Here is a 21,490-nt window from a genome sequence, read left to right as displayed (position 1 = left end):
TGCCATAAAATGAAAGTAAACATTAGAAAACACAGTTTTAAACAAAATGAAAGTAATGTGTGAGAGTAGAGAGAGAGAGAGAGAGAGAGAGTGTGTGTGTAACAAAGAGTATAGCAAATTGATGAAGAAGTGAAAAACAGCATTTTTTAAAAAAAAAGATAGATTGATGGTGACAAAAAGAGTATGTGAGATTTGTAGATCTAAAAGTTGAGTTATTTCTCATAGCAAATTTTTTATTATTTATGGACAACACTGTTTTTGGGATACAGATTTCAAAAATCAAATTCGTTTTTCTCAAAGATTCACCATTTCAGAGTCTTTCAAGACTAAACACACATACATAACCACATACACTTGCATATATCATCATCATCATTTAATATGTTTTCTATGCTGGCAAGACTCTAATTGTCTGTTGTGACATAGTTCCTATAGCTGGATGCCCTTCCTAATGCCAACCACTTAACAGTGTGCTTAACAGCACAGATGCATTCATGCAACAATGAGTGCTTTTATGTGGCACTGGCATCTGAAAGGACAAGCCTGCATGTACGAAGGACAGCGATTTTTCTTAGCTTGACGTCCCTTTTCAAGTACAGCAAATCGCCAGACCTGGTCCCTTGTCATTTCCTCAGTAAGGCCCAGCACTCAGATAACTTTTCTCACTACTTCATCCCACGTCTTCCGGGGCCTACCCCTTCCACAAATAGTTGTCTCCTTCAATATGGCAATTTTACTTTGTCGAGAGGTCATACAAGTTATTTGGTGAGCTCACTAGTACAGGTACCAAGAAAAGAGCATCCAGTACACACTGTAAAGTGGTTGGCATTAAGAAGGGTATTCAGCTGCCAAAGCATACACTGGAGACCAAGACAGCCCTGATGCTGGTTGGATCCTGTTAAAATGCCCAAACCAAACCAGCATGGAACACAATCATTAAATGATGATGAGGATTTGGAATATTATTGCCATTACTAATATTTATAGCTTTTTGATTTGATAGTCATTATGAATAATACTATTGTCTTCATTGTCATTCATAATGGTTTTGGTGGACTACTAAAGGATGTTATTAAAGAAAAAAATTATTTTCATTTTCAATAAAGTTGGACAAAAAAAAAAAACAGAACTGAGGTACTGACAGACCAAATTACACTTAAAAAAAGTATGCAAGCAATAACCATCAGAAGTTCATCTACAAAAGAAATGCTGAAAGTTAACGGAAATTGGAATACACTACCTCTTTGGCTGCATTGCAGTTTTCTACTCCAACTGAAGAAATGATAGCTAAACAGACTTTGAGGACGGGGAAAAGAAGTCGGCGATAGCGGGCCAAAGGTGATAAACCCATTTCTTCATCCATAAGTGTATTGCCTTCAGTGTGTCCCCTGCAATTATACTATATGAGTTACAACAGATACGAAATAATGACAAAAATCTTGTTGAAAAATTTTTAGCATTTAACAATAATCACCAATTGTGCATCTAATGCTCATAAAATGTATCTAATTCAGAGAGCAAGTGATTTGTATATCCAAAGTGTCTTGAGAGTCTAGTTCATTATCATGTGAGGTGGCATCAAAAAGTTCCTGGACTAGTACTGTAGCGTGCCAACAGATGGTAGCTCACAGTTGCATGTGCAGTAAGAGCTAGCAGTGACCTTAATGAGACAGTGTGTCAAGTGACATCATTGTGTTTACATCGCAAATTGTGAAATTTGTGTTTTTGTGATCACATGTATGCTGTACTCTGTAATTTTGTCATGGACAGGAAGTTGGAACAAAGAGCCAACATGAAATTTTGCATTAAACTTGTGAAGTCTGCTACAGAGACACTGAGCTTCAAAAAGTTTAGTGATGAGGCAATGGGTGGTATGAGATGTTTTGAGTGGCATGGGCACTTCAAAAGCAGAAGAATATCTTTGGAAGATGATGAGTGATCTGGAAGACTTGCCATGAGCATCATCCCTGGAAATGTGGAGAAAATTCATCAGCTTCTGAATGAGGATTGTTGGAGAACAATCAACGACATTGTTGATGTTGTGTGGGTCTGTCGTATGGGCCTGTGCAGGCAATACTAATGTCTGAACTGAACATGTGGTGTGTTGAAATCTGTCAAGATCTCCATCAGCGTACCACTGATGACCCATCCTTCATGTTGAGTATCATCACCGGTGATGAAAGCTGGGTCTACAGGTATGACCCTCAGACAAAGCAGCAGTCGTCACAGGAGAAGAGCTCTTCTTCTCCATGATCAAAAAGGCATGACAGAGTTTCAGCTCAATCAAGAGCATGCACATTGATTTTTTTTTTTTGACATCAGTGATATTGTGCATTGAGAATTCATCCCCCAGGGCTAGACTGTAATTGCAGATGCCTTGCATAAAGAGGTGTGCACTACCTACAGCAATGTTTTGAAGTGTTTGAGGGAGGACATTTGGTGAAAGCAACCAGATCTGTGGAACATGAAGAACTAGATTCTTCACAGTGACAATGCACCCTGTCACCAACCTCTCCTCACTCATGAGTTTCTCACCAAAAACAACTTGGCATCACTTCTGTACCCACCCTATTCACCAGATTTAGCCCCTGTGAACTTCCATCTCTTCCCCAAGATGCAAATGCAGCTCAAAGATCACCATTTTAACACCACTGTTGAGATTAAGAGCAAATTACAGAAGGTCCTCGACTCGCTTACAGAAAACAACTTCCAGGCTGGATTCTGAAAGTGGAAGAAATGCTGGGACTGGTGTACTGCTGTGCAAGATAACTATTTCGAAGGAGATCGTGTTAAAACTTAGGTAAAGTTATTTTTTATTAAACACTAGCAGTATCGCCCGACGTTGCTCGGGTTTGTAAGGGAAATAACTATATAAGCATTTTTAGAGAGTTATAGCCAAAAAATAGCAAAAAAATGCATTAAAAATGGGAAAAAAATTAAGGTAAATTTTTTTTTTTAATCGTTGACACATCGTAGATATTTTTAGAGAGTTACTTCCCTTATATAATAGCGAAAAAAATGCATTAAAATGGAAAAATATGATGGTAAATTTTTTTTAAATCGTAGACGCACGCTAATACCCAGAAGGGCTCGATATGAATCACGACTATAAGATACCCGGTTTTGGTTACACTGCACCGCAAAATGTGGGAGTAGTTAGGAATCTAAATCGTAGGAGACAGACACACAACTTCACTTTTATATAAAGATATAAGCCACGTAGTTATATACACATACTTTGTTATATACACATTCTTAAAAGAAAATGTTATTTTGAACACAACATTTATAAAGAATAAAATATCTTTTGGTTTTTCTTTTAAACGGATGCATACATTTATTAATAACTATATATAAGTGTCGTCTGTTTATACATAAATACTGTTTCATACTGCAAGCTCGGCTCGCCAAATAATACTACCAAAATTTAACGACAGAAAGTAAAATAAAAACCAATTTACCTTTTCTGTATTGTTATAGCAATTCGACCGTCCGTGTGTCTTTGCAAATGTGTTGGAATGAGAAGTGAGTTGTGTTTTGGCGCCTTTTTTACTAATAACAAACACACACGTGTTTGTATGTAGTTATTTGAAACGTTTGTGTTTGTCACTGTCATATATGTATGTGTATGCGTGTGTGTGAGGAATGACACACACACACTCACGCACGCACACATGTACATCAATGCTTTCGGAGTGAAATGTTAAAATATTGAGTTTTCTCGAATTTTGTCATAATTGGGGGTAAAATTGAAAGAAATTTTGTATGGCATGACCCAATGGAAGTACTTTGAAAAATCATGGGTAAACTCTAATTGAAGAAATTGTGTGAGGAGTAAATCGTTATGTATTTATTTGTTTCTGTTTGCTGTTTTTTTTTTTTTTAGTAGTGGTTTAAGGTACACTTCTCTCGTTTTATCCAAATAGTTTCACTTTAATCGTTGCAAACTTGCAAAGAGAAAGTCGTAGAAATTAGAGTGATAGCGTGAGTGAATCAGATCGCTCCCTTTTTGTGTGTGTGTGTGTGTGCGTGTGCTATAGCCCACACTAAGAAAAGCACTTGACTCACACACCACAATGTGAGTTTTCTCTAAATTTTGCTTAATTGGGGTTGAAATTTTAAAAACTGGACCTGGCACGACCCGATGCATTCTACTCTTAAAAGTGCTAGGTAAATTGTAATTGAAGAAATCCTATATTGTAGATTTCTATAAGAGACAAAGGGAGGCAGATAAAATCTGCTTTTATAATAAGAGATAACTTGTTAGGGAACTTTTTGATACTACCTATATGTTCCCAATAAGTTGAGATAATCACCAGAGCAAGTGTCGCATATATTCACATACTCATATGTACATGTATGCAAAGATACACACGTATGCACATCTACACAAGTGCTAAAAGGTGTACTGATGAAGACAGTGCAGTCCCCTCTAACAAGAGCTGTAGGGGTGGGGGTGGGATGATCTCAACACTTTAAGCAAGCAAAATAGTTGTTAACAGTAACCTATACTATTCTGTGGTGCATATATCTTATAAGATCGATTAGACTATTAAGGGAACATAACACTGTCAAGAAATTACCAAAGTATTCTTCAGCTGGTTGTTTCTTATCTCAGCAACTGAGTCATTGGTGACTTCCATGGATATTTTTCATAAACATCATACTCGTAAATGTATATATAGAATGCTTGAAATTATGCATGCACATCTTATAAAATTAGTAACTTCTAATCTATATACACAATATTCAGAAACTGTCAATCTTAAACATTAAATTTTTTTTCAGATATAATAATCCTGAAAACTGTTTAAAATAATCCTAGATCAACAAAAATAAATTCGTGAGCAGTACTCCAGAAAAAGCAGTAGAAATTAGGCATTTAGTTGTACAATGACATAAATTGAACCTTCACAACTAGTTTGCACAGCCAGTAAAAAATTCTTAGATGCCAGGCTTCTAACCCCTTGACAACGGTTGACGCAAATATGTGATCACACTTTTGCTTGCCTACCCGCGGTTAATGTAAATATACGATGTAGAGCTGCCCTACATCTATCACGGACTTTTTAGTGGTTGACGTATATTTACGTTCACTATCATGTACTTTATCTTTTGAGGTGCGCATGATCGCTGTCCCGTGCATTATCTTAGCTATTTTAGGTTACGTTCAACTCATGAGACTAGCAGTAGACCAATGACATGCGGATACTTTACATGCATATGCATTGGTACAGGAGGTATAAAAGTAACGGTCTCCAGCGAAAACACATCATAATTCAAAATGTCTTCAAATCAATTACAAGTTCTGCATTCACGCTTCAGTCCTCCATCAGCGAATTTACGCTCGTCATCACACCCGACAACACCTGAGGCAACCAACTCGTCACGTAAAATGTCGGCACAACCAACACCTACGTCAACTTGCTCATCATCGCATCAAACATCCACTTGACCGACACCTACATGTGAAATTGAGCGGCAACATCGTACTTCCGGTGTTGCTGCAGCTGTTGCAGAGGCCAGTGATACACCTTCAGCAAATTTGCGGTCGCATCCGAGTCCATCAGCTGCTTCACGTCAGACCACACCCACATCCTCAGCTCGATCGTCAGCTGCTGCTGCTGAATCGAGAAGAATTGGTGATTCAGGCTCAGACTTTTCTGATGATTTTCACTCATCTGATGGTGATTCTGGCTCTGAGTTTTTGCCGAACTCTGATTCGGGTACTTTGCAATTGCCATGAAACAACAGAAGGGCAAGAGTCGATGCCCCTGGCCAGCAGAATGTGGTATGGTGGAGAATAGACAATTTTCCGTGACAATACGGATTCTTAGGCAACTCTGGGATAAAAGCGAACCTGAACAATCACACTTTGCCCTTGGAAATATTCCACGAGTTTCTCACGGAGGAACTTTTCGAGCATATGGCAGACGAAACAAACAGCTACGCTGCTACTCATCCTCAACGTGAATCCAAGCATAGCACTGACTAGTTCCCGACGACAGGCAATGAAATCAAAGTGTTTCTTGCGCTTCTTATTCTCATGGGAATCTTAAGAAAACCTATCCTCAGTTTGTAATGGAGCAGGAACCCTCAAATGGCGACGCTATTTTTCGCCAACACGATGCCGAGCGATAATTTTTTCGTGCTACAGAAAAACCTACACTTCAACTTGGGCGTCAACACCGATGACAAGCTGCACAAACTTCGGCCAATTGTTGACGCAGTCGTGGACAATTTCAAAACTGTCTATACACCTACACAAGATATTTCCACAGACGAAAGTCTCTGGAAATTCAGTGGACGGTTGTGATTCAGACAGTACAACCCTATAAAACATGCGCGCTTTGGAGTGAAAGTATGTAAAGTTTGCCAGTCATCCGTTGTCGCATGTGGCTATACCTGGAACCATAAAATATATACTGGCAAGGACAGGGTCGTGGATGTTGTAGCATCAACTAATGTCATTAGACAAAGGGTATAACATTTATATGGATAACTAGTTTTCCAGCCCCAACATGTTTCAGCAGCTGCATGTCAGGAGAACAAATGCCTGTGGGATGGTCCATACTTTCAGAAGGAACATAACCCTCGATCTTCGAAAGCCGAAACTTGAGAAAGGAGAATTTGCATACCATCCGACAAACAGTGGTCTCCTGGCGTTGGTCTGGCAAGACAGAAAGTACATGACCATGCTGAGTATGATGCACTCTGCTGCAATGTCTGAAACTGGCAAACGGAATCATGCAGGGAACCCCATCATAAAAGCCGATGTTGTACAGGACTACAACAGAGCAATGAGTGGGGTGGATAGGTCCGATCAGCTGGCTACTATGCACAAATCTGCACAAAGATTTGGAAAATGGTACAAAGAAATATTTTTGTACATTGTGGATATGGCACTAATGAACACACATCTGATCATCATCATCATCATCATCATCATCGTTTAACGTCCGCTTTCCATGCTAGCATGGGTTAGGACGGTTCAACTGGGGTCTGGCAAGCCTGAAGGCTGCACCAGGCCAGTCAGATCTGGCAGTGTTTCTACAGCTGGATGCCCTTCCTAACACCAACCACTCCGAGAGTGTAGTGGGTGATTTTATGTGCCACCGACACAGGTGCCAGACGAGGTTGGCAGACGGCCATGCTCGGATGGTGTTTTTTATGTGCCACCGACACAGGTGCCAGACGAGGCTGGCAGATGGCCACGCTCGGATGGTGTTTTTTATGTGCCACCGACACAGGTGCCAGACGAGGCTGGCAGATGGCCACACTCGGATGGTGTTTTTTATGTGCCACCGACACAGGTGCCAGACGAGGCTGGCAGACGGCCACGCTCGGATGGTGTTTTCTTATGTGCCACTGACACAGGTGTCAGACGAGGCTGGCGAACAGCTACGATCGGATGGTGTTTGTTACGTGCCCACAGCACGGAGACCAGTCGATGCGGTACTGGCTACGGTCACGTTGGCAAATGCTGGGTGGCGAAGAAATTGACTCGCATTTCGCGAGGCTTTGATAAATGAAATTATCGAAGTTTCTGAACTCGTGGATGTCCTAACGCCCGACCGACTCCAAACTGGCTTCTGAACCGATAAGGACATTTCCCACGTTTCATACTGCCAACGGAACAAAAAGCAGAATCCGGCAAGGAAATGTGTTGTATGCACCTCACACCACCATAAGCGCGAAACCAGATATCGTTGTCTGGACTGTGATGTGTCCTTTTGCATAATACCGTGTTTTGAGTTGTACCACACGCAAGCTATTTTTTAAACTTGAGCAGAATAACTCTTGTATATCATATTATGATAAATAGCTTCACATAGTTTGTTTTCATAAACCGGTAGACGTAAATGTACGACGGCTATGTTATTGTAACGGTGAACGTAAACAGATGCGAGCTTGTTGGCACTTGTACGTTTGTGTGGCCTCTTTAGATAAAAAAAAAACGGAGCAGTGTCTCGCATGCTTCGGGTAATACCAGCGTCAAGGGGTTAAGAATCAGTATGTTGTTTGTTATTACAACTAAATAATTTCAATAGCATTATTAACAGAAAATAATGAAGCAACAATTATCAGAAATACATGATAGCACATTAACAGAGGGTTATACAATTATGTGAGCATAGTAAAACAGTAGATATCTTGAACAAGAAAAATAATTTTTTATATCTTCCGAGGTTCTCTTTTGTCACTCAAAAAGATTTTTCCTTGCATAAAAATAAAGTTTACTCTCAAACCATGAATTCTAGATGGAAATGTAAAGAGAATTTTTTCAATTGTACACAAATTCATAGATATTAACAATGAAATTATATATATATATGTAATTGCAGATGCCTTGCATAAAGAGGTGTGCACTACCTTTCATGCTCTGGACGCATAGAGAACACTTCACATTCAGCTAACCGTTGCATGAAACCATGGCGCAGTAATGAATATGCTCCAGCAGGTGATGATGCCACGCGACTGCAAAATGTCTAAAATAAATATAAAGTATAAATTTCAGAATTTTAACAAATGAAATGAAGAGCCCCTGTAAAAAGAGCCCCATGACAGTTGTATATTTACTACAGAAACTAATCAAATAAATTAAATAATTAATTCATATTTACTACAGAGACTAAACAAATCCTTGATTCAATTTTCTTTAACCTACTTCAGAAATGTGTATGCAATGAACAAGTGTGAAGTGGATACTCATTATCAAAATGGCTTTACCCTACAATAACAACTTACCATACGTCCTTCAAAACTGTAAAGATGCTTTAAAGATTCCACTGATGGGTTTAAAAGATTTTGCAAGTGACTATCATCAGTAAGAATGCCATCAATAAGATGTTGCAGATAACCTTTGGAGATCATGAAGTTCAAGCACTGATTGCTCTTGTCCAGAGAAAGTATGCAATCCAGAAGTGAAAGAGCCAGTAACTGTAAAACACAGAAAGATTATGCATAAATATTAATATAACTCTCACAGACATTGTAGTAGAAGAGTCTTAATAAACTATAAGGACTTTTAAAGATTATCCATAATCGTTAAGTTCTCTTGAAAATATCTTTAACTGACAGTTGCACTTTAATAGGTAACAAAAAGGTGTAAATGAAGAACAACACTGGGAAGGTGTAAGTTGGTAAATAATACGTTAGCATGAATCATGCTGTGAGAAAAAGTACAGACCCATAACATTTTGAATGGAAATGATTATCATGAATGTACCAAATATCCTTTTGCTTCTGTCTTTACATTTAAGATCGGTCAAGGTAGCCTACAGAACATCTGGTTCTAGGTAGAACTTGGTAATCACTCAAATGAAAATGTTAAAGAGTTCATCCGTAGGGCATCACACTAAAGGTATTGCAGTAATTTCTTGTGTTCCTTTAAATCCTGGCATATCTCTGATGCTACTGCCACTGATAAACGTACATGCAGTGGTACAGTGGATAAGAGCAATGAGAACAGGAAACAAAATGTAGTTATAAATATAAAAAAGTGTTTCATCATTGTCATTGATTTGTTCACACACTTCAACAATTCTTTGAAGTTGTCCTTGGTCACGAATCTTTTCAGAAAGCACATAGGAATTAATGTAGCTCCAAAAGAAAAAGTTCATGGCAGTTCAATCTGGTGACTTGTGGTGCCCATACAATTGGTCTGCAACGCCCGAGCAGGCCAATTTTTCTGCCTGGAAAATGTTCATTAAGAAAACCACAAACCTGTAATGCATAATGGGGTGGAGCCCTTTACTGCTGAAACCAGGCAGGATTTCCCCTTCCAAGTGAATGCATGTGAGGCATCACCTTGTTGCCAAGCATGTCCAGATATGAATCACCTGTCACAGAGCCCTCAAAATAAAACGGTCCAATTACTTGATTGTGGCAAATCCTACACCACACCACTACCTTGCTCTCACCTTGTTGATTATCTGCCCCCATCCAATGAGGATTGGTCTGTAAGTAATATGAGCATTTGTGAAAAGATATAAAAAAGAGAATGTTAGCAATTTCACATATTACAGGATGGTGCATGACTTTATGGCCACCCTGTAGTATAGAAACTACACCTTCAGTGCAAATATAGCTGTAAGTACAGGCATATGCAGGTATGAGATATTAAAATCTATAAATTTGACATGGTCATCCAATGAATTCATTCATAAACTAAAAACAACACATACTTTCAATTTGTTTCTGTGATATAAGAAAGGCAATGTTGATTTATCTCTCAAATCAAAACTAATTTTAATTCTTATAAAAAAAATGAACAAAAATGTCTACTTACTCTTCCTACATTATGTCCATCACATATATCTTTGCAGATTATTTCTAGTAAGGAATCACCATATGATAAAATAATTGACAAATTCTCTTTGGATAAATTGTCAAATTCTCCTTCACCTGAAGCAACCAATACTTGGGCAACACCTAAAGCCTCGGTTTCTGTAAAGAGCCATATAAACAAGTTACAACATCTATTTCTGCAGTTACCTCTATAAAAAGCTATTAACATAAACATACAAAGATATTTTGACATTCTATAATGAAAATGATATCTGAGGAGGAACTTTGAATCTTATTATGTATATGCAATCAGATAATTAAGCCACTGACTCAATGATGTTAAACTATATCAGTAACAAAAAGTATTCAACAAACCTGAAGACAACCAACTAGGTATGGTAGATTTCTGTGCAATTTGAAGATAATAAAGAAGGGAACCATATAAATATGTTCGCACTTTCTGCTGACTCCCACCTATATAAAAATAAGCAAAAAATTAATTCAAGTTAGTAAAACTCAAAATGGAATATTACTCTAAAATACTGTGTTAATTTGAAAAAGCTATTTGAACAACTATGTTGGCAACTCTCAGGATGATAATAAGATATATAAGCAATGGATAAGTTAACAACAGGTGCAGGCATGTCTGTGTGGTAAGAAGCTTGCTTCCCAACCACACAGTTCCAGGTTCAGTCCCACTGCATGGCACCTTGGGCAAGTGTCTTCTAATAAAGCCTTGAATTACCCAAAACCATGTGAGTGGATTTGGTAGACGGAAACTGAAAGAAGCCTGCCGTATATATGTATGTTATTGTGCCAGTGTTCACCCCCATCAACATCGCTTGACAACTGATGCTGGTATGTTAACTACAATTTAATGGTTTGACAAAAGAGACTGATAGAATAAGTCCTGGAGTCAATTTCTGCAACTAAAACCATTTAAGGCAGTGCTCCAGCATGGCCACAGTCAAATGACTGAAACAAGTAAAAGAATAAAATGAAAAGAAACTCTGTCAACTTACAAGACTTCTGTATGTAATCTAGTAGGCCTTTCAAAACAATATGTAGTGAAGTTGCAAACAGAGTACGAGTTCCAATCTTTGCTGAAGGTGTTAGAGAATGATTTTGTTGTAATTCTTCATGACTAGTAAAGAATTCTGAAGCTGAAAAGCACCTCCTTAAATTCGCCATCACCACTAGGATAACTCCAGCAACCGGTGCAGTAAGTTCTTGCAGTGCATCATTATCTGCTACCTGTGTGATCAAACAAGGGCAAAAATAATTTTATAGTAGTATATAACCAAACAATAACTTTGCAATTCATGCTACTTTGGAATCTTTACACTCTTGTATATCCAAACATTTTATAAGGAACACAAAATTGACAGGACACCTACAGAATAAAACTGAAAAAGAGAGATCAACACTACAAATGTTTATCTAAAATCGAACTATTATAAAAGACTGCATAGATAGTTTTGTTAAAAGTGATATGTTTCACAAAGAATATTTGGAGAGTTTTTTTTAAACTTTACTACACGACTTAAACTGAGAAAATAAGATTACTAGTGGCCCAAGTTGATCAATGTACAGCTCTCACCAACCACTCATCTATCCCTAGTTCCTCATTTATCCACTAGATAGAAGAGTGGGGGATCCTGTCAAAGGCTTTCTCCACGTCAACAAAATTTCATACACAGAAACAATAAAGAAGTCCATCATGTGTGTAAACATGCATGCATCCATCCATCCATCCATAACCATGTTTTTAAAGTCGACCTTGTCGTGCTTGCATATATCAGGCTAAACTTTGGATGCCCCCACAGTTGCCAACCTGCAACCAAATAGTCTGGACATAGTTATGATCCTCTTTTGTTTAGAAGAATTGCACATGTCATGCCAAGAAGCCCAGACATGCTTTCATGGTTGACTATAAACACAGAGTACAGCCTGCATTCGATAGGGAGGTTGTTTATAAAGACAGCAAGAAGCATGAAATCGTTGACACAAACACATAAGTGTGTGCATGTAAATGTGTATGACATATCATCATTTAACATCCGTTGTCCATGCTGGCATCAGTTGGATGGTTTGAGCAGGGCTGGCACTCTGAGGGGCTGCACAGACTCCAGTCTGACTTTGCATGGTTTCTGTGGCTGGATGCCCTTCCTAATGCCAACTGTTATGTAATCATCACAACAAACATGAACAATCAACGTTGCCCATTGTCTCCCTTGATACAAGGACATTCAGTAAGTTTCCCGCCACAACAAATACCTTGTACAACAACGGCAGTCTAATAAAGTATCTCGTATCGTTAACACGTTTTTTCAGTCTCTCTCATTTTCTTAATCTTTCATACTAAGTACTCACTACTTCCTTTAATACTCAATACATTATATATATATAACAACAACACCAACCACTCTAAGTGCAATGGGTGGTATTATGTGCCACCAACACAGGTGCCAGTTGCATGACAACAGTATCTGCCAAAACTACAGTTTCACTTAGCTTGATGGGTCTTCTCCTCAGGCACAGAATATTGCCAAAGGTCTCGGTCATTTGTCATTGCCTCTGCAAGGCCCCAACACTTGAAAGGTGCTTTTCATGTACCACCAGCATAGGTGTTAGTTACGAGACACTGGCATCAGCTACATTGCCTCTGTGAAGCCCAATGCTTGAAAGATGCTTATAATGTGCCACCAGCATGGGTGCCAGTCACATGACACCAGCATCAGCCATGACTATGATTTCACTTGGCTTGATGGGTTTTCTAATGCGTCTCAAGGTCTTGGTCACTAGTCATTGCCAGCATGAGGCCCAACATTTGAAGATCCTGCTTTGCCATCTCATTCCAAGTCTTCCTGGATCTACTTCTTCCACAGCTGTCCTTGTCCATACACATCACATGACCATACAAATGCATTTGTTTTCCCTGTACACCACATCTGATGCCTTTCTCTCAAAACGCATATGTATTATATCGTACATGCACACTGACACTGAACATCTAGTGAAGCAAGCCAGCTTCATTTCTTTCAAGTTTATGCATGTCTTCAACAGTTACAGCCCATGTTTAACTTGCCCAGCTTATTCTTATTTTTGCAGCTACACTCTCAGAGCATCCACCTCCATTACCAACTTGGTCACCTAGATAATGGATGCTATCAACTACTTCTAGCTTACCTCACTGGCATTTGATGGGGTCTATTTTCTGTACATTTTCAGTGTTTACTGTACCTGTGCACCTTCTACACAAAGACTATTTTTCCCTGTTAACCTTCCTTTGATATTGTTGCACCTCTTATGTGTCCACAGTTTGCACCAGGTACATCTTATGGAATTTCTATTTATGCCTTTCCTACAGATCAAGCAGGGCCATCTACCTGAAGGCATTAGTGATTTGTCTGCTTTCCTACTTACTAAGTCTTTGGTTTTTGCTAGATTAACTCTAAGACCTTTCGATTCTAGACTTTGCTTCCACACCTGAAACTTTTCTAGTTCTAATAGTGATTCAGCTATAAGAACAAGGTCATCAGTATACAGGAGCTCCCAGGGGCAACCTGTCTTAAATTCCTGTTATAGCCTAGAGGACTATGATGAACAGGAGGGAGCTGAGGCCTGATCCTTGGTAAACCCCTACTTATACCCTAAATTCATTGCTATACTTGTTGCCAACCCTCATCTTACTGACTGCATCCCTGTACATGGTTTGTACAGCTCTCACCAACCACTCATCTATCCCTAATTTCTGCATTGACCACCAGATAAGGGAGTGTCAAAGGCTTTCTCCACATGAACAAAAGCCAAGTACAGAGGTTTATCTTTGGCTAGGTACTTCTGCAGCTGCCTTACCAGAAGTATAGCATCAGTGGTGCTTCTCCCTAGCACAAAACTAAACTGCATCACATCTAGACTAACCCTCTCATTAATTAGTTGGGCTATGAGCCTCTCCGTTACTTATATATCTATGTATGTATATGTATCTATGTGTAAGTACATGTATCTATATTTTTATTCTTTTAAATGCCTTCAACATTTACTCTTTAGCCATTCACATCTCTCTTTCTTCCTACTGCTCATTCCTTCTTGGCTTTTACACTAAGTTCAGTCATCTTACATTTCTCACTGTAAAAGACTTCAATCAACAGCTTTTTTTCAAGCATTATCACTAATATAGGAATTCAGTTCTCGACTACACCCATCACCTTATCTCTATTTGTATTTCAAGCTTACTGATATATTGATCACCAGCATAATTTAATATTACTTTTACAATCTTTATTGCTAATGACAAGCTTGCATATCAATGGTTTTTGCATGTACTGTGAATTATTATCATTGTATTATTAGTTACTATTATTGCCACCTTCATTCTATTGATCTTTGTTCAACTTCATTCTCTCATTTACCAGCCTTCTCTGAGACAATAATCACAACATTTAGCCTGTTGTGTGTATATATATATATATATATATATATATATATATATATATATTATATATATATATATATATATATATATCTGTTTAGTTTTGTTTGGACAAAAGCCCCAGAATGTGCTCTTAAAAGCTCCTGTGCTTCTCATCCACTACTGCCTGTTAATTCCATCTATCATGGTAATTTAATGATATGGTTATACAGTGTGGAACTCCTTTCAGCTTAGAATAAATATAATAATAACAGTAATATTTTTTGGATGGAAATTCATAGGCTTTATTAATGCATCACAACATGTTTCTGCACCCCTACATATTTATTAGGTAACAATTTTCCATATTCAAAAGATTTTAGTTAAGATTACTCTTAATACTTATGAATTTGAAATTTTTTCAACTCCATTTCAACGTGGGTGCTTCCTTAGATGTTAAATTTTTTGTTTCTGTAAACCAGATCTACTGACTTTAGTATTTTACTGAAGTATTTAGTACACACTAGTTAAATCATTCTATTCAATCATTAAGCAATTCTTGCAATAGTCACAGATAAAGGAACACAGAAACTTTAAAAAAACATATCAAAAAGGTCATACCTATCCATCAACTGGTGGGTGTGTCTTATGAAGGAACAAACGTGGACAAAATTAAAACAAAAAGGGTCAGTCCAACACTTTTAATTCAAAATAACATAAGAAGAGGGTAGAGAATATAATATTCAAGTTAAGGGTGGTGTCTCCACCTACAACTCTTGGTCATGATAATCAGGTTCTGTTAGAAGATAGTACTGTTTAGATTAAAATGGAGATAGTGATGATCTATCAGTTATCCTAAGTTCTATGCTTTCACCTTTACTCTAGATCATTTATCATTAATTTGAAAGCAAGGAACCATAAAGTTTGATTATTATCTTTTGATGCTTTTCTAAGGTTTTGTTTTTTAATTCCTGTACTGTCCCACTATGCTACTTTTGTATGCATCAATTAGTACTTGTTAGATTGCCAGCTACCAGTCTCTGAAAGGGATATACACAGTCCAGTGTATATATCTATATGTATACAAAGGCATGTTTAAATAGGCCTATAGATGCATCTTCGTGGGTTAACCCTTTAGTATTCACATTATTCTGCCAAAATTAATCCTTTTTTATCCACATTGTTTTGAACTAATCATGCATTATCTTGTAGCTATAAGATTTTGACGAGGTAGCTGTTAATTTTTAAAACAATATTGTAAGGTTGGTGTGAGAGACCAGATCTGGCCAGTTTGAACATAAAACAGGCAGAATACATCTGGTCGGATATGGCCGGTTTAAATGCTTAAACACATTTCTGTACAAGGGATATTTCCACATCTAGTGACAGGGTGCAACATTGTTGTAAAGAAACCAATTGTTTGTGCTACAGAGATATTGTTGCTTTTGCCGAATGTCTTCCCACAAACACTTCAAAACATCCTAGTAAAACTCTCAATTGACAGTCTGGTACTGGGGGACGAAGCCTCAATGCATAATACCACATTTCCAGGGGTGATGCTCATGGCATGTCTTCCAGAGATGTTCTTCTGCACTTGAAGCACCCATGCCACTCAAAACATTGTGTATAAATCATTGCCTTGTCACCATAAGCTTACCAAAGAATGCCCAAAGCCTCTGTAGCAAACTTCAGAAGTTTAATGCAAAATTTCATGTTAGCGCTTTGTTCCTGTCCATGACAAAATCACAGTGTATAGCATACATATGATCGTAAAAAAAAAAATTCACAACTTGTGAAGTAAATACAGCGATGCCATTTGGCACACTACCTCATGAAATAGTCCAGGAATTTTTTGATACCACCTCATATCTTGGGCAGTTCTGAGTGGGTTGGTAAAAATAAAGCAGGAAAATTATCAAGCCGTTTCCAACAGGTTGGTTACAAAAGAGTATTTAATCTGCACATCTTAAGACGAAATTGATAAAATTTAAGCATCAGGAAACATTATTTGCAAATGTATCGAAAATCTTCTTTGACTACAAAATAGATACACAACAATTTCTACAAATTTTTCCTAAAATGAAAAAAAAGTTGGAAGGAGACAGAAATAATAGGACTTAAAAGTTAATGATGACAATCATCATCATCTAATGTCTGTTTTCCATGTTGGCATGGGTTGGAGAGTTTGATAGGAGCTGGACAGCTGAAGAACTGCCTGAGCTCCATGGTTTCTAAGGCTGGAGGCCCTTCCAAATGCTAACCAATGAATGCAATAATAGAGAGCATGAAGTAAGGTAACAATGAACATAATATCAATAGTATCTTTACCTTAATGAGAAGGTCTTGCAATAATTCAAACAAAAGAGTATGTTGACTCTCTTTGTCCAATAAATCAGGAGTACAAGCAGTTACCAAAACTTCAGTCACCTGACGCCAAGCCTCAAAAGCTACATACTTGGAGTACAGACTTTGATATACTGCATTGCTGGAGACCACCTGTTCCAAGATGATTTCAACTTCCTGAGAAATAAATGGGTAATGAATATATTTAGACACATAATGGTGCATATACACATAGACAAACATAACTGGCAAGCAAAACTGAGAACATTAAATAAAATAGAGAATTTCATAAAATTCCCTGCATAAATACACACTAACATTCATACATATAAACGTGCAATATATGTGTCTGTGTGTATGAGTATTTGCAAAGCTGTATTTTAACATCTTATTCATTACGTCACTGACATATTTATACTCACTGGACTACATACAACAAATGTTATAACTGATTTTAAAAAATTCAGCACTGACCCTTAAAATTAAACTCCTTTGTCCTGCCAGAGTTGTGCCCTGTAAGTTGCTAATTTCTCCAATAAGAACTCGGCGCAAGGCTTTGACATCACATATTGCTGGTCCATTTTTAGGCCTTTTGCAACATGATTTTATGACATCTTCAATCAAATTTTCTTCAAAAAATTGAAGTGGACAACGTTGAGGGCAGGCTTGAGTGAAATCTAAAGAGTCTAATATGCGTAAAATTTTGCGTCTTGTCTGAGTACCTGAAAAGAAAAGAGAAAAAGTTCTGAGAACTAAAATTAGGGATTTAAAATATGTGGATATTTCAATGAATTACTTAGAACTGTTCATAAATATGGCATTTTCGAACTGGAATATTCAAAATGTGAAAACATTTAAATCATTTAATTAAGTTTAACAGTAAGAAGAACAATGAATTTAGACTGAAATAGTAACCGCATTATCATACAAAAATTATAATGAAAGTGAACAAGAAACTGTGGGTATAATGAGAATAACAAAACCATACCTGTTGCAACTATATAAACATACCTGCTGCAAAATTAAGAAGAGCTGAAAATTACATTCTTTCCTATTCAGTTTGTCTTATCCCAACATGTATTTGAGTAATTTGTTCATATGTTTTCAATCCATTCAACACATATTGCATGAATATGTATCCACAAGGATACTGGAGTTCTGTGATGCAAATGTTTGGTCATGTAATGCATTGGATGAGCACAGCTGTGTAAAGAAATGCTGGTTGTTTGAAGTGGATGAAACTTGTAGAAAAGGAGACCCAGGAAGGCATGGGTTGTGGAAACAAAGGTAGAGCACATGATGCTGAGCCTCACAGTGGAGATAACAAAGGATCAAGATGATTGGAAATCTGCTCAAGAAAACTCACAGCAAAAACAACAACCTAAATACATTCTGCGTAAACTTGCAAACCCATCAAACACTCTACCACCGCACCTCATTCCCCTGACACCCAGCCTTCCACCAGTCCTCATCCTATGGCAATACTCAGCAGCTAAAATCACTTGAGAGCAGACTCAACTTCTATTATTCTTCATCCTCTGCACCACCACTAACCTCTTAGAACCTTCCATCTCTTATTCTCATTATCCTCCCTTCCCACACTACTCTCACTAGTCATCTTCTTCCTTGCCTTCACATAACCACTCTCCTCTGCCATACTCCTCATAACTTCTCATTCTCAACATCTTCCCATATCCACCATCATCATGCCTCACCCACATCAGACACCCATATATAACTCCACACCTCCCTCTCCATTGCTCCCACTCATTTACCTTCCTAAGCTGCAGATTTCTCTCTCAACTTAGCTCTCTCCATATTGATATTTCCCATCAACTGGCCTCCACCCTTGCTCATCACTCAATACATTCACCTCTACCTCCATTTTTCCTCTCACATTCTTATGAAACTACCCAACCCCACCTGATTCACTGACTGTATCCTCTTTTTGTATTTTGAGTTTGCTCACCACCATCTTCATCTTTTCCCCAGTTACAACACACCCTCCCTAATACCCTGAGGGCTTCATACCTTCTTTAGGGCTTTTTCTGTCTTGCAAATTACTTGGCAACCTCATTAATGCTGGTGCATGATAAAAGCACCCCGTACAAGCTATAAGAGAGTTGGCATTAGAAAGGGTGTCCTATCATAGAAAACATGCCAAGCCTGGCGTTGGAGTTTAGCACAACCCGAGACTTGCCAGAAAGCTTCTGACCCACACCAGCATGGAAGATGGATGTTTGATGTCAATTGTTGTTGTCAACATTATCATCATCATGAAAAAAGGTCAGCAAAGAAAAACAGATACAAACCAGTCATGAAACAGCTCGAAGGAATTGTTGGATACTGCGATAGAGAAGCTTCTTTTCCTCCATAAGTGCTATAATCATTTTCTTCTGCTCCATACGCCTGTGTCACTAAGAATCATAAATAAAATTATATTAAGAATATTGCTTAACAAAAAGCCACTTAGAGAGCAAGGAAAACAAGTTTTTCTTACTTCTCAAAGAAAAACGATAAGGATAAAAATAGCCAAAAGCTATTTGAAATACAAAATTGTAAATTATTTGTAAATGATCATTGAACCTGAATAATATTAGCTATATAGGTATACAGAGAAAACATATACACAGAAAATACAGCAAAAGTGTAACACTTTTAAAAAGAATTTGGCAAGCAAATGTGTGCACCATGAACACAAAGAAGGGGAAAAGATTGCCTCTCAAATAGAATTCCCATTTTAATCCTCAGGTCATGCATAAATTGTGACACAACATGAAAATTATCTGAAATAGTAAGGCTCAGGATTTGTAGCAAGTTTGAAGGTTTTATTTGTATGTATTCATGAAAAGAAAAATTAGTGCTAGTATGGTAAATGTTTTCAAAATACGAGTTGATGGAAGTCAAGATTCATTTAAGAATGTAAATAACACATATATGGACAGACTATTGTGGAGCAAAAAGTTTGCTTCCCAACCATATGGTTCCAGACTTATTGAAGAATCAAAAGCATTTAATCGCGATCTTGCAATGATATTTGTAGACTTTTCTAAAGCGTTCGACTCTGTAGATAGGTACAAGATGTTTGAAATCCTTAAGCTCTATGGGATACCAGACAAAATCATTTCTGCCATCAAGGTCCTCTACACAGATACGTTTTCAACCATCTTAACCCCTGAAGGAGAAACATCATCTTTCTCAATCAAAGCCGGAATATTGCAGGGAGACACACTCGCCCCATTTCTTTTCATCATTGTCGTTGACTATGTTCTACGTATGTCAGTTGATACCATCTCTGGCAAGGGCTTTGAAATAAAACCAAGAAGAAGTTCCAGACACCCAGCTGAGTACTTGACAGACACTGACTTTGCTGACGACATTGCTCTTATCAGTGATTCTCTCTCCAATGCCCAGTCTCTTTTACAATCTCTTGAACAAACCTCAAATTGTGTAGGTCTTTACCTCAATGAGGCCAAGACTGAATACATAAACAAGTGCCTGTCCAACAGTGATTGCATCATCCATACTCTCAACAATGCGCCCTTAAATATGGTTTCTGATTACAAATATCTTGGGTCATACATATCATCATCTGGAAAAGACTTTCTAACTAGAAAGGGTATGGCCTAGTCAGCCTGTAATGACATGCATAAGATCTGATCATCAAATCTAGGTAGAGACTTCAAACTTGAAATTTTCAAAGCCACAGTCGAACCAATTCTACTATATGGCTCAGAAACCTGGACGTTATCAAAGAAGCTTGAGAGGCGGTTGGATGGAACCTACACTCGCCTCCTTATGAGAGCTCAAAATCTCGTGGAAGTTCCAGGAACTCTTCAAGCCAGGCTCCCGGTATGTATGGACAGACCAGCTGAATTGGTTCTGTTTGAAATCTAAAGAGGTGTGGAGATCTCTGACAAAACCAAGCTGATTTGTCTTGCCACTGACTGGAGCAAAGATGGCATTGCGCTTCTGGCTGTTCCAAACACATAGCGCATGCCCTTCCTCTGCCTCTTTTGCTGCAAATCTGGCTGGAAAATCACCCTGGTTGGGAGCAGCTTTACTTGAGTGATAGAATCTCGTTATGCACCAGTAGAGGGGAAAGCACTGGCAGTGACCGCTGCATTGGACACCATTTCACCCTTGGCTCATTGTTACAGTTGATCGTAAACCTCTCTTGAAAGTATTTGGTGATTGCTGCCTGGACAACATCCTGAACCCTCAATTGTGCAACCTGAAAGAAAAAAATCCTGTGGCATAACTTCAGCATTGTTCATGTACCAGGTGCTCGGCATGCAACAGCTAACGCTGTCTCAAGCCACCATGTTGGCTAGCCCATACTACCAGACCCCACCCCAGACGATGTTGCTGTCATGACCCATCCAACAGAGCTGCTCAGCCATAGTCTTTCCTAGCAACCATCTGCTCTACCGGAGATGACAA

The 21,490-nt window shown here is 38.2% G+C and overlaps 1 protein-coding gene across 1 annotated transcript in view; it reads right to left on the bottom strand.

The window, feature by feature from the left end:
- LOC115220281 (nuclear pore complex protein Nup205) overlaps nt 1–21,490 on the bottom strand; it is a 222,260-nt gene that overhangs the window by 49,473 nt on the left and 151,297 nt on the right. Inside the window, exons 23-31 of the mRNA XM_029790391.2 lie at nt 19,360–19,464; nt 17,522–17,769; nt 17,033–17,224; nt 11,313–11,544; nt 10,666–10,764; nt 10,292–10,449; nt 8,749–8,940; nt 8,374–8,489; nt 1,241–1,388 (exon numbers count right to left, since the gene is read on the bottom strand). Coding sequence (XP_029646251.1) covers nt 1,241–1,388; nt 8,374–8,489; nt 8,749–8,940; nt 10,292–10,449; nt 10,666–10,764; nt 11,313–11,544; nt 17,033–17,224; nt 17,522–17,769; nt 19,360–19,464 — 1,490 coding nt within the window. The remainder of the gene's footprint in view (nt 1–1,240; nt 1,389–8,373; nt 8,490–8,748; nt 8,941–10,291; nt 10,450–10,665; nt 10,765–11,312; nt 11,545–17,032; nt 17,225–17,521; nt 17,770–19,359; nt 19,465–21,490) is intronic.

Source organism: Octopus sinensis, linkage group LG16 (assembly GCF_006345805.1).
Source record: "Octopus sinensis linkage group LG16, ASM634580v1, whole genome shotgun sequence".
NCBI lineage: Eukaryota > Metazoa > Mollusca > Cephalopoda > Octopoda > Octopodidae > Octopus > Octopus sinensis.
Note: the sequence above shows the minus strand (reverse complement) of the source record. Positions and strands in the feature narration are given on the sequence as shown.